A 19,096-nucleotide genomic window follows, 5' to 3' on the forward strand; every position below is an offset into this window, starting at 1 on the left:
TTTAATGGCAAAACTTCATTGTTTCTCCTATGGAAGTTAAGTGAAGGTAGATACATATAGTAGGTAGGTAAGTATCATGAGTCAGAACATGCAAAGTTGACTGACAAGAGAATTTGAAAGACAGAATTTTATAATCAAAATACAGGATTCACTATGAATCTTATGTAAAAACAATTCAGCTATAAAACAGTTGGCACCACCAGTATGTACCCTCATATAGTTTGCTTCACTCTCAGTTAAATCCAGTCAGCTAGCAAGGAAGCATCTTTCAGAATTAATTTAAAGCAAATTGAAAATAGCAGTATTTCTCATCAATACCAAACCCTTCAAGATTCGCATTGACCTAGAACCCTCCTTTAAACCTTTGCAAATTGCATATACAATCTGTGAGCTGTTTTCACTTTGTTCAAATATAGTAAGAGCAGGGTATATTACTCTTTCAGTAGTTTAAGGAACAAGATTACTGGCTTAGGCAGTCTTGATATTTTCAAGACTTTAGAAAAGCACATAACTTTCATTTACCACAATTTTGTTCATCACTAAGGTCTCCACAGTCATCGTATCCATCACAAACAAAGGTGTAATTGAGGCATTTTCCCGTGTCACAACGAAATACATCATTACTGCAGTCTACAAAACAAAGCATGTAAAATGTCAAAGTTGCATTGGAACATTACCATAAACTATACACACTGGAATGTGCTGACTACACACAAGATTAGTTAAGGATACCTTTCAACTTACAGGTCTGCATTAATACTGCTGTGCACCACTTTCTGAGAAACTAATCTGGAAGAATATGAAATATCAAATGCCATTTATAGAAATTTTTACTCTCGCCCTACCAGTTGTTTTTTTGATCAATACCATAAGGAGAGAGAGATCTGTTTTCACATAGGAACCTAAGTATATAATTTATACACATAAAATTCTCAAGAAATGTTGTAGGCTTCACCATTGTAGATTACTAGGAAAATCCTGACTACCTGATGTGGCTATTAAGTGGGGATAAAGATTCTAACAGCAAAATCATGATGCCTGTACCCTGCTTTTGAGCCTGCCTTTGATCTTACAATGGTTTCAAAGGAGCTTTATGCTTAACACAGTTTAGAGCTCAGGGTTGGCCTAGTGCCTTCTCATCAAGGAATTCTTAGTGTCAGCATTGAGTGGGTTCAACATGTTTTTCATGACTGGATGCATCAGTAAAGCCTGTCAGATATTCTCTGAGAATAACCACAATACTTGAATAATATCAGGTTCAATAAAAACATGGAATCTTTGGTGTAGTTAAGCAGGCTAAAGAGAAATTACAGTTTGTGGTACTTGGTCCCATCAGTAGTAACTCTTGATTTCAAGCACACATCTAGGAAGTGGCTAGCTCAGTTTCACTGCCTTCTAGACTTTTCCCTGACATCAAGCTTTGGAATGCCAAGATATAGCACAGCTGGGTGGACAGTCCTTCCGTCCCGCTGAAGCTAGGCCACTGGAACCAAGGATGTCCTTTGTGCCTGTTCTTACTGCCATACGTGGGCATTTTAAATGAGTTCTTCCCCAGAAAACAGAGAGAGAGAGAGAGAGATCCAAAAGCAGGGACTGGAACAAAAGTGCCTCCTTTCTTCTGAGATGATCAACCACAAAACAACAGAATCATGCTAACTGCTTCGTTTTCTCCTCTAGGCATGTGATTCATGATCCATGTTCATGATTGCACAGTGGTTCCATGTTGAAAGTAAGGGTGTCCTTCTAAGGATATTACACACTGAAAGGTGCACAACTCTTCCAGAAGGTGGGGTTTCTACCCCTTCAGATGTCAACCGAGTGTTTCACCTCCTAGGTGAAAAAAAACTCTGGAACTTGAACATGAGTCACTTCCTCTCCTTACCCCACAGAAGTATTAATGCTTTCTTCAAGTTTCATATTATCTCAGAAAGTCCAAACAGAACTTATGAAGGAAATGCTTCGGGATATGAAGTAAAATAATATGGCTGAGCCATGAGCTACATACTCAATAGTTAATTTAGCTTCAAAAAGAACCATTATTTGTAAATCAGAGAATAACAAAAACCCCACACTAAATGAAAATAAATTTAAGTTCTTGCTTCCTGTAAGCAGACCAACACCCAGCTGAGAATAAACTCTGAACATCACTTGCTTTGAATATGCAACAGCATGAAGTACTCTGGCAACTTTTAATCTTATTGATCAGTTTGTAACTCTGACAGTTTCTATGTTTCTTCCACTGCTCCTCCTCCAAATGAAACAAAACTGCCTTTTTCTCTGTTACTTCCTGTGGAAAAATTTACTGTTTAATTTCCATTCATACCCCCATTTCTGTTTCCATTCTGTCCTGGGTTGTAGTATAGGATGTGCACAAAGTATTCTATCACCATCTTCAAGAACTGTTGAATCCAGGTGGGGCAGTGTTTTCCCAGACCCCCTCCCTCTGGGCCATTATCTTCTGTTAATGGCCCATCAAATGCCTTGCCCATGACTCACAGATAACTCCCTCCAGGAGCTATCTCTGTTTAATGGACCATCAAGGACCCCCTGCATGACCCATCATCCCATTGTGAGATGCTCCGCCCAGGGGGATGAACCAAGCATTCTCACCTGGATATAATCTGGGGTTTAGGACAGTGCAGGGGGCCCTTGCCCACTGGATTCCCAGAGGACCAGAGCTACCAGACCTTTCTACAGCATCACTGCTTCAGGAAGACTACCTCATCTGGACTGCTTCCATCACCCTGCTCAGGTTGTATTCTGATTCTGTCAGTGGCCTTTTGTATTATTGCATCTATTTTATTTTACTTTCTTTCCTTTCTTCCTATTCAATTGTATCACAGGCCCACATAGACAGGGTACACTAATAGAATAACAACTTCCTTGCAGGGAAGTAAGATTCACTTGATGAAAATCTAACAGCCTTAATATACATTTTCTTCAAGATATTGGAAATAATTTATTGTATAGAGTAGTTGGTTGCTCTGTTAAGTAGATGGGCACTTGGCTGTTGCCACTTTCAAAAGGCTCAATTTAAATTTTATAAATGATGGGGAAATCCCCATTTTCATAAAATTAAATATAAATTGTTATTGTATACTCCCCTATACACAAATGAAGCCTAGTAAGTATTTTGCATTCAACAACTTGACCCTGAGATAAGCTGAGCTGGTTAAAGCATGGTGCTAATAAAGCCAAGGTGGCAGGTTTGGTTCCTGTATGAGTCCAGAAGGACCTGCTACATATGGGGTCTGGGAAAACCCCCACAGCATCCTGCTCTCTAAATTGGAGAGAGATGGATTTCATGGGTGGACTGTTTGGTGGATAAGGAATTGGTTGAACAATCGCATCCCAAAGGTCAATAGCTCAGAATCCCGAAGTACATCAGTGACCAGTGGTGTCCCTCAGGGCTCTGAGACCAGTGTTATTTAATGTCTTCAGAGATGAAGGGAACAAGCATGGCCTCAGCAAAGTTGCAGATGAGGTGAGGAGATGGTGTGGATGTCAAGCTGAGTGGTGTGGTTGACACACCTGAAGGACAGGATGCCATACAGAGGGACCTGGACAAGCTCAAGACATGGGCACATGGGACTCCTGTGGTCTAACAAGATCAAGTACAAGGTGCTGCACCTGGCTCAGGGCAAACCTTAGTATCAACAGAGGCTGGGCAATGAATGGATTGAAAGCAGCCCTGCCAAGAAAAACTGGTAGATGAACAGCTGGACATGACTCAGCAATGTGCACGTGCAGCCCAGAAAGCCAATAATATCCTGGGCTGCATTAAAAGCAGCATGGCCAGAAGGTTGAGGAAGGTGATTCTGTCCTGCTCTGCTCTTGTGAAAGCCCACCAGAAGTGCTGCTTCCAGCCCTAGGTCCCACAGCACAGGAAAGACATGGGCCTGTTGGAAGAAGTTCAGACAAGTCTACAAAAATGACCATAGGGATAGAACAACTCTCCTTTGAAGAAAGGCTGAGAGAGTTGGGGCTGTTTCTCCTGGAGAAAGAGTGTCCCTTCAGTACTTTAACAAAGCTCATGAGAAAGATGGGGACAGACTTTTTTAGCTGGGCCTGTTGTTAACGGGATGAGGAGCAATAGTTTTAAAAGAGGGTACTTTTAGACTAGACATAAAAAATAAATGTTTTACAATGAGGATAGTGAAACACTGGAACAGGTTACCCAGAGAAATGGCAGACACCCGATTCCTGGAAATAGTCAAGGTCAGGTTGGATGGGACTCTGAGCAACCTGTTTTATAATTTAATGACGTGACTTAAGACCTTGAGGAGGGCAGACTGCAAGAAGCACAGCATCTTTTATCAGACAAGCTTTCAGGCAAATAGGTCTTCCTTCTGTTTTGCTCTTTCTGCTATGTAATTCAGGAAAGTCTTATTTGACCTCCACACCCTCAACTCTCACCAAGCATCCTAATGAAAGACATCCTCTGCATATAAACCTTGTATCATTAAACAGACAAGTGTCCTTTCAAAGGTAATCCTAGCTCATGAAATTTATACTTGCTTTTTCAAAAGATGTAATATGTTTATTCTTTTACTACTAATTTCTTCTTTTCCCATTTCTAATAGAACTTGAGAGCCATAGTCTCATAGGTGTTTTTAAATTTTTGGGCTTCTTTTAAATCTAAAGCTAACACTGACAGGAAAAATTGGAAAATAAAAACATATAATACTTTTTACGTAATAGACATTATCTCAACCTCCATTAAATGAATTGTAGGCTATTAAAGGAGAAGCAAGCTCTAACTTTATTCATATTGAAACCAGGAGGAAATTGCTGTCCTTATTTATTCCTTGGAGTATCCCAGATAAAATCTAAAAACAACTTCCTTAAAAGCAGCTTTGTGAGTCTTGGAATGCCCAGGCTCCTAAATCACTAATAAGAATCTTTTGAGTTGAGTGTAAACTGCACAGTCTGACATTCTTCAAAGTCTGAATGTGAAATCCTGTTATGTCCTGTTATAGTCCCTATTTAGTAATTCTTCCACATTTTCCTCTGTTCTTTTTCTTCTTGCATTCTCACTGTTTTCTTATGGTAAATTTGTTCCACTTTTCTAAAGGTATTTGTAGTCCAAGGTGTTTTGTTAACACAGAAAAACACACAGGAGCTCTAAAGACATGCACTACCACAAACAAATAAATAAAAAATAAAGCTATCACATACGAACATTCTACTGCAGCACATACTGGGATTAATTTAAATAAATTGCATCCAGGGTTGAGACCAAGAGAACTTTCTGAACAGATGGTCTTGCGTCTACTCTAAAATCAATGTCACGGACCAGGATAAAGCTACAACTAACAGTATTCAGCTGATTATCAGAAGTGCTCTTGTCTGATGAGGACTATTGATCCATTAAAAAAACTCAAAAAACTAAAAAACCAAATACTTCTTATTTCCACATAGCTCTTTGCATAATATCTGCCTCAAGGCATAAAATTTGATAGATTAAAAGCACAGACTGTGGTCTGAGTGAGCAAAGCTAAACATAGTCCACAGCAACTGAGAGTCCAAATGTCAATATATGCAGACACTATGCAAAGCTCCTATTCTGTGTCAATAGCCTGCTTCAGTTTTCAGGTTTCCCTGAATGGATTCTGTACTTCAGCAGAACACTGCAAGGTTTAAGAAACTTACTACAATGGACCTCATCACTCCAATCATCACAGTCATTGTAGCCATTACACTGCAGTTTCCCTGGGATGCAAATCCCACTGGCACACAAGAAACTCTCCTTTCCTCCACACAGTGCTGTAAGAGAGCAGAAAAGACAGAATGTGGAGAAAAATCATTAGCATCAACACTACAAAGTCAGTGCTGCTATAGTCTTACAAATGTTAAGCTGATATTCAGTATTTCCCACAGTGACTGAAATGTATTTCCGATTTGGAAAACATTACGATAGCTCTCAGAGGAACATCACTAAATGCAAGAAGGTCAAGAGGAAAACCTAAAAGGAAAAATTTCTGAGATAGAACAAAGCAAATTAAAACTTCTATCACAGAATGACCCATTTTAAAAGACCTCAACAGGCAGTCATGAAAAGGCTATTACACCTGTTAAATTTGTCCCTGGGACAAAGGAAGGAGCCCTAAATGCTCATGTGGAATATGCCTACAAAAAAACCAATAATTTTTGTTTAAGACTGGCTTTACTGTATAGCCCTTTGGCATTCTTCACCGTTTGCCAAACTGATAAGTATACAGTGGATGCTATGAGTTACCACTTAGCACTGGATATGCTTTTTCAGTGTATTTCAAAAACGAAAAATAGCTTCAGCTTGCACTGGCTGTACATTCAACTATTTATCTAGATTTTTAATTTTATTTGTGGTCCTAGAATAGCAGTCTTTTCTATCACACTATGGCAATGTCTATACACACAAACATTCTCTCAGCACCCTCATTATTAGTTTTAAATTTTGTCAGCAGGAGATTTTCTTTTTCAACATACTCACATTCTTTTCTAAGCCTCACTAGTAGTTTATCATCCCCAAGGAACAAGGCAAACTTAGACTTAATTAACTGAAACACACACTCCTTATGGAAAATTTGTTTGTAATAAAAACTTCGGAATAGTTTCAAAATCTTTTCTATGACATTCCCAGGTGTACTGTCCACTTGGACAGAAAAGAATTTTTGATTTTGCAATACCAACATCATTTCCTAGTTGTGTAATGAGGATATGGTTATTGCAGGAGGACATGGTTATTGTGGAGGACATAGTTAATGCAGTGAAAGCTGCTTATGTAATGTATTTTAAAGGAGGTCTCTAACTTTATGGAAAGGTGCCCAAAATACTAAGAGACTTTAAACCAAAAATTTTCAACCAGTTTGCGCCATTTAATGTTGTGACCGTTCATCAGAAACAAGGTGGTGCTAAACCATCAGTATCATCCTTTTGACACCCTTATGATGTGTTCCTCAGTAGGTTCCCTCACACTGTGTGGTTGGACACATTTCCTAACCTCTAAATGAAGAGTTTTACAGCCTCACTTGTATTCTACCCATTTTGGACAGGTATTACAAACTGCAAAATATACAGCCTTAAGGCAAACATGAGATTAGGTAACATTCACAGTCACATTCCATAGCGGGAAAAATCAGGCAATGAGATATTAAAGTGAAAGTTATAAGAAACAATGAATATAACATCTAAGATACAAAAATCAGCATGTGATTTTTTTTGGAGGGTAAAGACTAATGTTATTTTACATGTTCAAAGTATAGCTCTTCTTGCCTTTACTTGTAGCTGCAAACGTCTCATATGCAAATAAACTCCAGCTAGAGAAATTAAGAGCCCAGTTAGCTGGAAGTGTTCAAAGAACAGTAGAGAAAATTTTTATTCAAGTGCCTTGTTCAGTATGGTCATTGCAACAGTGACAGAGCAAGAATCTCATTTCATATGATAATGTCACACTTTATCACTAGCTGATCTTTTTATTCCTCCAGTTCCCTACCCTGTACACTGCACTTCCTGATTTCTGCAGTCACGAAGCTCTACAAGGACCCCTAGAAACAACAAACTTTCTTGGTATGGAAGTACTAGTTCTCTGGACACCAGTGTTCATCCCACAGATGATAATGTCAGGTAGAAATATATGATAGCATAATCAAAATCCTGTAATTCATCACACAAGAAAGGCTCTTAGAGGTTGGAAAGGCAACTTTAACTGATTGGTAATCTTACATTCACATAACTTGGCTTTTACACAATTTCCTTCATGTTTAAAAAGGAAAAGAGCATAAATAGCTCAAATGGAACAATCTTGATTTGCTTTGATGAAGATCTCCATCAGTACAGAGCTTTACTGGTACTAAGATAGCAAGGGTAATGGACTCTTATCTTTTGTGTGAATATGCCAGTTTGGCCTGGGAAAATGAAAATTAACAGCAGGAATATCTGATAACTTTTCTTACAGATCAGAAGAGAAAATATTTCAGGGTCCCATATTAATTTCTGGACTGTGTTGAAGCACTTGTAAGTCATCCTGACTCCACCTCCTTCATACATCTCCGTCTTGTTCTGCTCCTACCCCAAACCGCTTCTCCATTCCTGCACACCTAAAGTGAGCATTTCCCTGTTTATCTTGTATGTTATACAAAAAACAAGAGGAAGAGTGAAATTAGTTTTCTATATCTTGGTCTCAGCATCTAGCAGCAATCAGAAGGAATCTTCAGTAATTTTAATCTCACGTCTTGCAGTCTTCTAATAGGTAATGACTGGATATGACTGGTCCAGTCAGTGCAGTGTTCAGGTCAAGGAGAGCACAAACACTGAACAGTGAATGTAATTTCTGCTTTCTACCCAGCTTGTGCAAGAAGTTTTCAGTAGGCTGACCATTCCATCATACCTCCAAAGGCCAGATTTTAATGGAAATTATAAAAGCTTTATCTAATGCTATAAAACAAACACTTTTGTTGAATGTCAGATTTTGGCATTTGATCTGGAACCTAGTGGATTTAGGTATGCAACCATTTGTAAGACTTTATCGAACACAGGCTGCATACTCAGAAACACTGGGACTGTTCAAAACAAAGCAGCAGCAGCAGAAGAAATAATGCCTGAAATAGAAGTCTGAAATAGGAAAAACACAAACCATTCCACTCAAAATTATTACAAATGGCAAAGATGTTGTTCTAAAAAAATAAGCTGGGAAATGTTAATTTCTGATACCTCTGTATATAATTTACACATTTATTAATAAAATCATGCAAATATACGCATACCCAAATTCCTGAAGAATTAAAAATGTTACGTAGAATGAGCCCAAATAAAATGGAAGCAATCCTTGCTAATAGAGAAACTTGTATTTGTCCTTACCCAGAAAAGTTAAAAATCTGGAATAGCTTCCAAAATCCTGGACTAAACCCCAGTGGCAGCAAAAAGTGTTTCATTTAACCTGTGTCAGCTGTAGTATCAAAAGTGTCTTTGAGGAGGCAAGACCACTTATGTGCTGTACTTTCCAGCTAGATTACTGGAATGTCATCTATAGAAGATTATGTGGAAAGGTCCCTGAAAAGCTGCAGAGAGCGCAGACTGAAATAAACATTATTTTACCATCCTCAAGACTGACATCTGGTTGAATTTATGGTATAGCAATAGAAAAAGCATTCTATAACTGTGAAAATGACCATGGAAAGTGATGCCAATTTTTTTTCAAAGTGAAGAAGAGACATTTACTATCTAATGCTGTGGAAGAAGAAAGAGGTATTAAAACAACCAAAAGGCAATGCTCTTCATGCAATACATTGACAAGCTGAAACATCCTAGAACACAATACTATGGATGCTAAAACATACATAGACCCAGGTAACAAAGGTACACATAAATAGAATAAAAAGCTATAGCAAGTCATAAATTACAGAAAAATTCTTGAATCTCAAACAGATGGAAAATGCAGGAGTATTTGCAAAAGTACTTCCACATAGTTTTGGCCCATTCTCCTTTTCTGGGCATTTAATTTTGTCAGCCTTTGGAATCAGAATTATAAGACAGATGGACTTTTTCTCTAAATAGCACAATGGAACACAGAGGAATCCCTATATTCTATCACTTTCAGATTTTCATCACCTGCTCCCTATACCATGTATGCACCCTGCAGTGCAGTGTAGGCACCTTGTTGCTGTCATTTCTAAAAAATTCTGATACTATGATCACAATCACGGAATTAGAAAAGCTGACAACACCTTACCCCCAGGTAATTGTTCATTTCTCTATTTCCTTAGGATGCAAAATCCTGTGGGAGAAAAAAGACAAAAGACCTTTTTCTTTCACTCAACTGATGTGGCTTAAAAAGGCCACATAAGAAATTCAAGTTGGAAAAGAAACAGCCAAAAAACAGGAATACAGGCAGAATAGGAGGATAAAAACCAGAGAACAAAACAAAATATAATCAATGAGAGTGATTTGGTAGGGGAAATAGTTTAATCAAACGTGCATGTTTCCTCACATGAAATACCATGACAATTGTGAAAAACATTTTGTTTTCCTCAAAAAATGATTCCACTGTTGCTGTATTTGCAGCTGTTTGGCATGAATGTTATGCATACACAAATCATCTCTCCTTTTCACTGCATTAAGTAAATGCAAGGGCACAAAAGAAAGATAATGTCTTCCTGATTTTAAAAGCTTTTTCTCAGAAAAATTATCTACTAGGTAGTAGACATAGACTGGATATAATTACACTGCCTATAGAAAAATAAATATCTGTTGCAGTCAGGTATTTGAATTCTCTACTTGAAGTTATTCCTCAAAGACAATTCTCTTAATTAATACCAGTTTGAATTAAGCTAGAGGTGACCTAATTGCAGTCTTCCAATACCTGAAAGAAGCCTAAAAGAAAGATGGAGACAGGCTATTTATAAAAACTTGTAGTGATGGAACAAGGGGAATGGCTTCAAACTGAAAGAGAGTAGATTTAGATTAGATATTAGGAAGAAAATATTTACTGTGAGGGTGGTGAGGCACTGGAACAGGCTGCCCAGAGGAGCTGTGGATGCCTCACCCCTGGAAGTGTTCAGGGCCAGGTTGGACGGGTCTCTGAGCAACCTGGTCTAGTGGAAGGTGTGCCTGACTATGGCAGAGGGGCCAGAATAAGATGACTTTTAAGATCCCTTCCAACCAATAATCTCATGGCAATGAAGTGCAGTTCAGGCCACTCATGCACCACTTTTTTATCAGAAACAGACATTCATTCATAATGCCTCTTTAGCCAAAACACAGAACTGAACAATGTCTCATAATTCTATACTGTAATTTACATAGCTTTGTTGTATAAACAGTAGAAGCATCATATTCACTGCCACTTTTGAAAGTATTTTACAATTCAAATTAACAGAAAAATAACTTCAGGGCTCTTTTGAGAGCATCATGTTAATCTAAATCAGATTATTGTGTTGCTTTATTTTTCATTCAAACTACTGGGTATTTTCCCACCATGGGTTTAACAGCAACAGTTATGTTGGCTGGTCAAAGCAAACAAAATAACATAATAAACAGCATCCGTTGAGAGAGAAAAAAAAGCAGAGCTGAGATTTTTCTGTGAGTAGGGATATGAATAACAGCCCTCAGGAAGGTTTCTGTGATTTCTTCCCCCCAGAATGCATTATTGGTTACATGTGGAGTGAATGACTGATAATGCCTCTTGCTCACTCCCTTACATGCTCACAGCTCATTAGACCTGTGAAACCAATTCAACCAGCTATCTTAAATCTCAAAACATAAGTTCTTACAGCTATTATTAGGGTAGCTGATTTTCTCATCTACTGAGTAGATTGAGACTCTTGTCACTTGTGTAAATAGATACCAATCTGAAGGACAACAGCCTTCAGACCTGCATCTATTCTCTGTGACTCAGAGAACAACTGAATGACTCGGGCATTTTACATTCAGATGTTTTTTACTATAATGGCAAGGCTTGGATTTTCCAGTACCATCAGGACATCTGATGTTCACATCAGGGATTATGTCATAATAGACTCCCCACAGTGGCACTGTACACTCAGTTTCCAATGCTTGTGGAGCTAATTTTTAGACAAATAAATAAATATTAGCTGTGACACATGAACCCGTATGTATTCACTAGACAATCTCTATTCTAACCAATAAACACTTTTTAGGAAAACTGTTAATTGTCCCCAGGATAAAAACAGATCTGGATTCTAACTAGAACATGACTCCAGCATATTTTCTCTAACAGGGCTTGAAAACATGACATTCAAGGTTTTTTTGGAGGAGTGATAATCTTCAATTCAGAAAATGTGGAGGATATGGAGTTTTTAGCCATAATCAGGCAAAAAAAAAAAAAAAAGAGAAATCAAGAAATTTTTGTTTGGTTTTGTTTGGGATTGGGTGACTAGGTGACACTGTACAAGAATCTGTGGAACAAACAACTATAGCAGTCAGACCTTGATTTTGATAAACACAGAATATAACTAATGATGAAAAAGAGAATTATATCATACAAAAAAAATTATATGCAAGGTGCATGTGGGCAGGGAAGGGTTCACTGCATGTAATCTGAAGGCACCAAACCCCAAAAGAAACCACAGAGTTGAGAAATAAGCAGTCATAAGACAAGGGCACGCCCTTGAAATTTCCAGGAACAGAACCCTGATAAGAGTGTGAAAAGCAGTTTGTGCTGAGCATTAGATGAAAAGGGATTAGAGCAGAGAAATAGCCTCAGCTCCTTGGTTCTAACTGCGGTCAGAGAAGTAAAATCTTTCAAATATACAAACTCCAGAAATAAATATTTAAGAACAGCACAGTTTATTTCTGCAGGAGAAGCAGCCTAGTGAACCCAAACTTTTACCTTTTTCGGTCACAGAGGAACCACATTAGAACCATGCTTTTAAATAAAAACAAAAATAAAAGTCAAAATATTCCCCACAGTCATAGAATCATAGAATTGTAGAAGGGTTTGGGTTGGAAGGGATCTTAAAGACCATCTTATTCCAACCCCCTTGGCATGGGCAAGGACATCTTCCACTAGACCAGGCTGCTCAGAGACCCGTCCAACCTGGCCCTGAACACTTCCAGGGGTGGGGCTTCCACAGCATCTCTGGGCAACCTGTTCCAGTGCCTCACCACCCTCACAGAAAATATTTTCTTCCTAATATCTAATCTAAATCTACTCTCTTTCAGTTTGAAGCCATTCCCCTTGTCCCATCACTACACATTTTTATAAATAGCCTGTCTCCACCTTTCTTGTAAAGCTTCCTGCAGGTCCTAGAAGGCAGTTCAATTATAGTCTCTCATTCTACATGAAAACTATACATATCCAAGCATCATGCATAATGAAAAATTTAATTTTAAAAACCCTTTTGTTTCATACAACAGGATGTCAGAACTGACAATAAGTAGAACAATATGTCTATTGTTCTCTATTGTTGTCTCCACAGTCTGTCAGGTAGGTGCAGTAAATTTCACAACTGGCTCTACATTTCTTCCCCTGGTGAGAAAAAGCAAGCTCCCACTGCGTACTTACCTGTAATTTCTGCAGTTCACTACCAGATGAATACCAATCCTGCCACATAGATTATGGAATAATCATTAACCAGTGTTAAAGTTAAAAGCTCCTTCTGTAGCAATACTAGATATATTATTTTAGCCACAGGATATTCTGAAAGTTGAAAGTTTCATAAGTGACAAATCTCTTCTGGTTTAATCTAAGTTCAGCTATGTAGATTTGGTGGGGCTTTTGAACTCTCTGACCAGCTATAATTTGTCAAAATTTAACAAGCATATTTATATTATACCTTGTATTCAGTTTATGTATCACACAGGCATGAAATCCAGGTCTTTAACATTCTCCTGCTTTTTCAGAATTATACCTCATTCCATGATCATGCTCAATTAATGATATAATAGTCACCCGCTGTTCATGGCTAATTACTCTTCAATATGTAAGCCTTTACCACATTTATGTATTTATTTAGGCTACAGCTTCTTACCTCAGTTGTTATTTGAACCTGTAATGAAGGCAGAATTATGGTACTCCTTATTTCTATGTTTATCCCTGTGATACCAAAGGCATCATACGGTTACAACAACCCTGTGAGCTAAAAGGACAATTTTAGTCCCATTTTACATATGGAATTTAAGGCACTGAGAAAAAATAAGCGTATTATTATTACTTGCTTACTGTTCCCATTTGGAGAGATCCATTAGAACTAATTTTTTCAGCATACATATCATATATTTTTATCATACAGTTAAGACACTGGTTCCAGGAGCTTTCACTACAGCAACTTGCACAAAATACCAGAGGACTCTACAATAAAAACTTGTAGAATCAACTTCAACAAGACACAATCCTTTGGATCTTTCCCTACCACAGCCAGTAAAAAAGTTCCCACAGATGAAGGCAGGTATGGTCAACAGTCTCCTTTACTTCATGACTCTTCAAAAACTTGCCTTTAGAGCTTGTAAAAGACTTGGTCTAATAATTTTAGGCTATATTATTGTGTATACTCAGGAACTGCAAGCAGGTAGCCCAGGATACATAATCTATTTTAATTGTACCATTAACTAACATTCAAAGAAACAATGTATAACCCCCTTGATCTTTTAAGGTAGTTTTAAAGAATAAATTCTTCGGGTTTTTTAATTAAAAATTGAAAAACAGTTTTCATCATACCATTTCTTCTTGTTTACTGTCACACAGAAGTCATTAACAAAGTTAGAACCCACAGACAGACTGTAAAGCCTCAGTCACTTTGTCTCACAGATTGCCAATCAACAGCAACATCTCAGATGCCAGCAAGGGAACTCCAGCAATGGGGTGAGAAAAAAGTCAGGTTTACTGCTCTCAGTCATGATCTCACCTCTAGATTTGGATCTGGAGAACACAGCAGCACCTCTGAAGAGATGGAAATGCCTTTAGAGACAGGCTGGAAAGCTGCCCAGAGGAAAATGACCTGGGAATGCTGGCTGACAGCAGCTGAACATGAGCCAGCTGAACCCAGGTAGCCAAGAAGGCCAATGGCATCATGGCCTGTGTCAGCAACAGTGTGGCCAGCAGGACCCGGCAGTGATTGTCCCCTGCTGTATGTGGCAGTGGTGAAGCCACAGCAGGAATCCTGTGTTTAGTTTGGGCCCCTCAGTACAAGAAAGACATGGAGGTGCTGGAGTATGTCTAGAGAAGGGCAATGGAGCTGCGGAAGGGCCTGCAGAGCACAAGCCTTTTGAGGAGTGGTGAGGGATCTGCGGTTATTTAGCCTGCAGAAAAAAGGCTCAGGGGAGACGTGATCACTCTCCATGGCTCCCAGGAAGGAGGTTGTATAAAGCTGGCAGTGAGTTTCTTCCCCCAAGTAACAAGCAATAGGACAGGAGGGAACAGCCTCAAGGAGCATCAGGAGAAGTTTAGATTGGATATTTGGAAAAATTTGTTCATGGGAAGGCTGGTCAGTCATTGGAACAGGCTTCCCAGGTAAGTGGTGTAGTCACCATCCCTGAAGGTATCTAGAAGATGCATGGACATGACACTCAGGGACATGATTTAGTGGTGGATTTGGCAGTGCTGAGGTAACAGTTGGACTGGATGATCTTCAATATCTTTTTCAAGATAAAAAATTATTCTAAGACTTTATGTGTGTGTGTATAAGGACCTTTTTGAGAATCTGACTTCTTGATCAAATTTGGGCTCACTTTTACGGCAAGGAAAAAGGAGATACACTTGAAATTTGGCCTGTGTATCAGGTTCCTACTCCAAATAACAAACTTGTATTTACTAGAGCTAGCAGTCAAAAAGTCAACAGGTCATATTACTTTCCTCCAACCTTCCTTCATTGAAACGGCTCAGAATTTTTTATGTAAAATAAAAAGGCCTCAAATCAACACAACTCTGAAAAAAAACAGCCTAAACAATTAAAGCACTGTAAACTATAATCAACTGACAACCAGACTTTATCACAGTAATAAGATGAAACATAGAACAAGAAATAATATTTTCAACCCAGAGCTTTTTCAACACAGGAAGAAAACACATTATTAAATGAAAACTCATAAACACAGTGTAACAGTTAAGAATGGAAACATACACTGCTTTCCTTTTTCTTGGTGTGGTGAGAAGCATACCCTTGTAGTGGTGTCATTCTCAGTTTTGTTTTGGAATTGAGAGCACTTCAGGAAGTCTGGCCAAGAAGCATTTACCATACCCAGGACTGGCTCACAGCCTTCCTTTGCTGCCTCACAAAATGTTCTGCAGGGCAAGAGGCCTCGACTAAAGAAAAGAGACAGAGAGCAAAATTAAAAATTATTATTACTTTAGTAGGTCATGAAAACCTTTTATAAAGAGCAAAAAGTAATAATAAGTGCTTTTGACAAATTTTGCGCTCTACAGAGCTACACCCATACCTTAACAGTGATTAAATTTTCAACCCAACTTTTTTGCAGTTTATGTCTAAATTACTGCAGAACCTTTTAGGCTTTAGCAAATGAAATTTGCTTTATTCATAACTACTCATAATGCCACAGAATGATCTTTTTCCTGGTACACCACATATATGTTTCTCCTTATGTCTGACTCTCACTTGTCCCTGCCCATCTCAAAACCACGGCTAGAATTCCATATTCAGTAACAAGTAAGTGGCCAGAAGTGAAGAAGTCTACAGTACCCAAAAATTTACCAACTTAGTGTTTCATTTTACAGTAACAGAGAATAACAAGGTACTTTTTAGCAACTGTGTGACATGATAGCAACCACAAGATAGGAATAAAAAAGCTGCCAGAGCTGCCTGACTACAATGTTAACGAAGATATTGGTGTAAAGCAAAATATTCACTTGCATAAGTATTCTGAAGTCAGTATGGTTGCCTGTTGGGGAAGATGAATCAGGGAAACCTTATGATTGTTTAGCAAAAGATTTCGAAAATATGAAACCTATAATAGAAATGGAAGCTTACTTTGAGTTGTAGGATACCAAGTCTTAGTTACTACATAATCTGAAAACAAAAGCCTAGCCAGCTAAAGGAGAATCCCTTTTGATTGAACAATACCTTTCTGCTGGCTAAGGAACCAAAGGTCAATGTAGCAAAACAGAAAAGTCTAAAGAGTAGTTTTTAGAGTTTAAAATATAACATAGTATGGTAATGTAGTAGTTCTTATAGGCTGTATGTAGATTCTATAGGATTTTGTGTCCTGTATTGGTTGGTCACTGTAAATTACAATATTCATCACAAAAGGAGATATAATGCATTGTAACAAGGACCTCACTCTATTTTCCTAGCTCTATTCCTGGCTCTTACTTCTACCGCTCTATTCCCTGCTCTCTTACTTCAGCCTCCCTATTCCTAGCTCTTATTTCTACGTCTTTTAGCTCTTACTTCTACTTCTTTATTCCCTGCTCTCTTGCCTCTTCCTCCTGCTCTCTGACCCCTGCCCTGCCACCTGACTCCCTTCTCTCTTAACTCATACCCCCTTGCTCTTCATCTCGCTCTCTTTGGGACTTTCATTCAGTTGAGGCTGGTGGCTGAAGGCAAGGCCCTTTTTACCCACGACCCATGTAATAAAACCACGTATTCTAGAATATCTCAGGTCAGCAGAATTCCTTCTCCCAGCTGTCCGCGAATGATCCTACAGTTGCCTTTCTCCGGTTAGTATCTAAAAAGACAAGTGTGCTGCCAGTGTTGTGTTACTGAATTCATTACATACTTTGGTTAGAACCATGTTTTAAAAAAAAAGGTGTCTTTAGAGATATATTCTCCAGGTAATGCTAAGGACTTTTACACAATGCACTTCACACGCTGCAGTATTGAATTTATCTCTAAAATTGTCTCTTGCAGCTTCCTGGATGGCAGATTACTTGCTGCCTGTAAAGAAGCATATACATTCTAAAATAGCACTTTCCACCACCAGAGTTTTTTATTGTGATCTGTTGAAAGACAGAAAAGTTTTGCTCCAAAGATCACCTATATGGCTGTGTACAAAACCAAGAATGGTTTCATTTGATGACAGAAGACTTGCCACTTATTAGTTCTGCACATTGTACTGGCAAACTAAGTTAATCTGACTCGTAAAGGATCTTCAGATAAAGATGTTCTGAAACACTCTTCTCTTTTTTACAGAACCTATTCAATAAGAAGAGAAAGAAAGGGCACAAGAGCTCTTGAGCAGCCATCACTGCCTCCTGTCTGAAGCCTGAGAAAGTCCTTAAATAAAGGGGATTTGACAGGGCAAGTGACTGTCTCCAGACATTTTTTAGCTTTTCCTTCTTAGCTAACATAGTAGTAACACTTCTGGTTTGACAGAGACTCCCTAATACAGAAAACGCCGAAAGAAATACTGCTACTTATTACAGAAGGCACTTGTGTTTCAAAATATCTGTAATTAATTTGACCTCGTGGTGAGTGATAACCCTTTATTTTATTCAATCTGATAGGCTTAATTTCACTTTCTGCTAATTTTTTTACAAAACCGGAAAATATGCTACAAAACTGCATTACGGTGAAAAGTATTTTAAGCAGTGATTCTAACCCATTTGCTGGTTCAATGGAGCATGCCTAATGATCACAAGTAGTAATCCGAAGACAGTACATTCTGCTAAGTTTATTTTTTGTCCTCAAAAAAAAATGTAGGGACATTACTTATTTTAACAACCCTGTGACAGAGATCTACTTGAGTTTATCACAGTTAATCAATATGTACACATGGCTTCTACGAATGGGAATGCTATTTGAAAAAAATCCCAAACAAATAAACAAACAAAATATAAAGAGTTCTTGAGGACTCTCAGATGAAGTTTTATACAAGTCTGGAATATTTGATATGATCTCTGTTTTTCCTGATCCACACATAAATCATGAACTTTCAAAGCACCACATTTCAGCTGTAGCCTGACATCTAGCAATCAGGCCATGGTAGTATGTGTATGTCAACTTCTTAAAATGTAACTACAGCAAACTTCCATCTATAAGGTTCCTTGTTTCCAAAGCCCTTTCAACATACTGAACATTCATTTCAATCAAAATATTAAAAAAATTAAAAAGTTATATTAAAATGTATTTATGCAGAGTTATGCATAATTGCTAAAAAGCTTCTAAAAATGTCAGGAGTAATTTTTTTTCAGAAGATTTATCTGCACATTGATTTATTTACATTTATATGAAGAAAAACCCACAAATACAGTAAGTTCACCTCATTTACTTAAATTAAGCAGTCCAGCATTTGAATATTACACAGCAAGGCACACCTTTAGACACTATATGGGATTTGCATGGCAAGGTTCTTGCAGTGGGAGGGATACAGAGGTGGCTTCTGTGAGAAGCTGTCAGAAGCTTCTCCTGTGTCTGACAGAGCCAGTTCCAGTCAGATGGAGACAGACCCACCAGTGGCCAAGGCTCAGCCCATCAGTGACAGCAGTTGTACCTCTGCAATATTTAAGGAGGCAGGGAAAAAATCCTGTGCAAAAGGCAACTGCAGCCAGGAGAAAGGAGTGAGAATATGGGCGAGAAGCAACTCTACAGATATCAAGGTCAGTGCAGCAGGAGACACAGGAGGTGCTCCAGGCACTGGAGTCGAGATCCCCTGCAGGCCGTGGGGCGGCCCATGATGAGGCAGCTTTGCCCCTGCAGCCCAGAGG

General features: G+C 38.5%; 1 protein-coding gene across 1 annotated transcript in view; it reads right to left on the minus strand.

Moving 5' to 3' along the window:
- The window catches only part of CORIN (corin, serine peptidase), a 124,305-nt gene that overhangs the window by 48,127 nt on the left and 57,082 nt on the right, over window positions 1-19,096 (minus strand). Inside the window, 3 exon segments of the mRNA XM_066185701.1 lie at window positions 523-630; window positions 5,653-5,766; window positions 15,558-15,739. Of these exon segments, the coding sequence (XP_066041798.1) occupies window positions 523-630; window positions 5,653-5,766; window positions 15,558-15,739 (404 nt within the window).

Source organism: Chamaea fasciata, unplaced genomic scaffold, assembly GCF_029207755.1.
Source record: "Chamaea fasciata isolate MVZ Bird 193981 ecotype frontalis unplaced genomic scaffold, bChaFas1.0.hap1 SCAF_6, whole genome shotgun sequence".
NCBI lineage: Eukaryota > Metazoa > Chordata > Aves > Passeriformes > Sylviidae > Chamaea > Chamaea fasciata.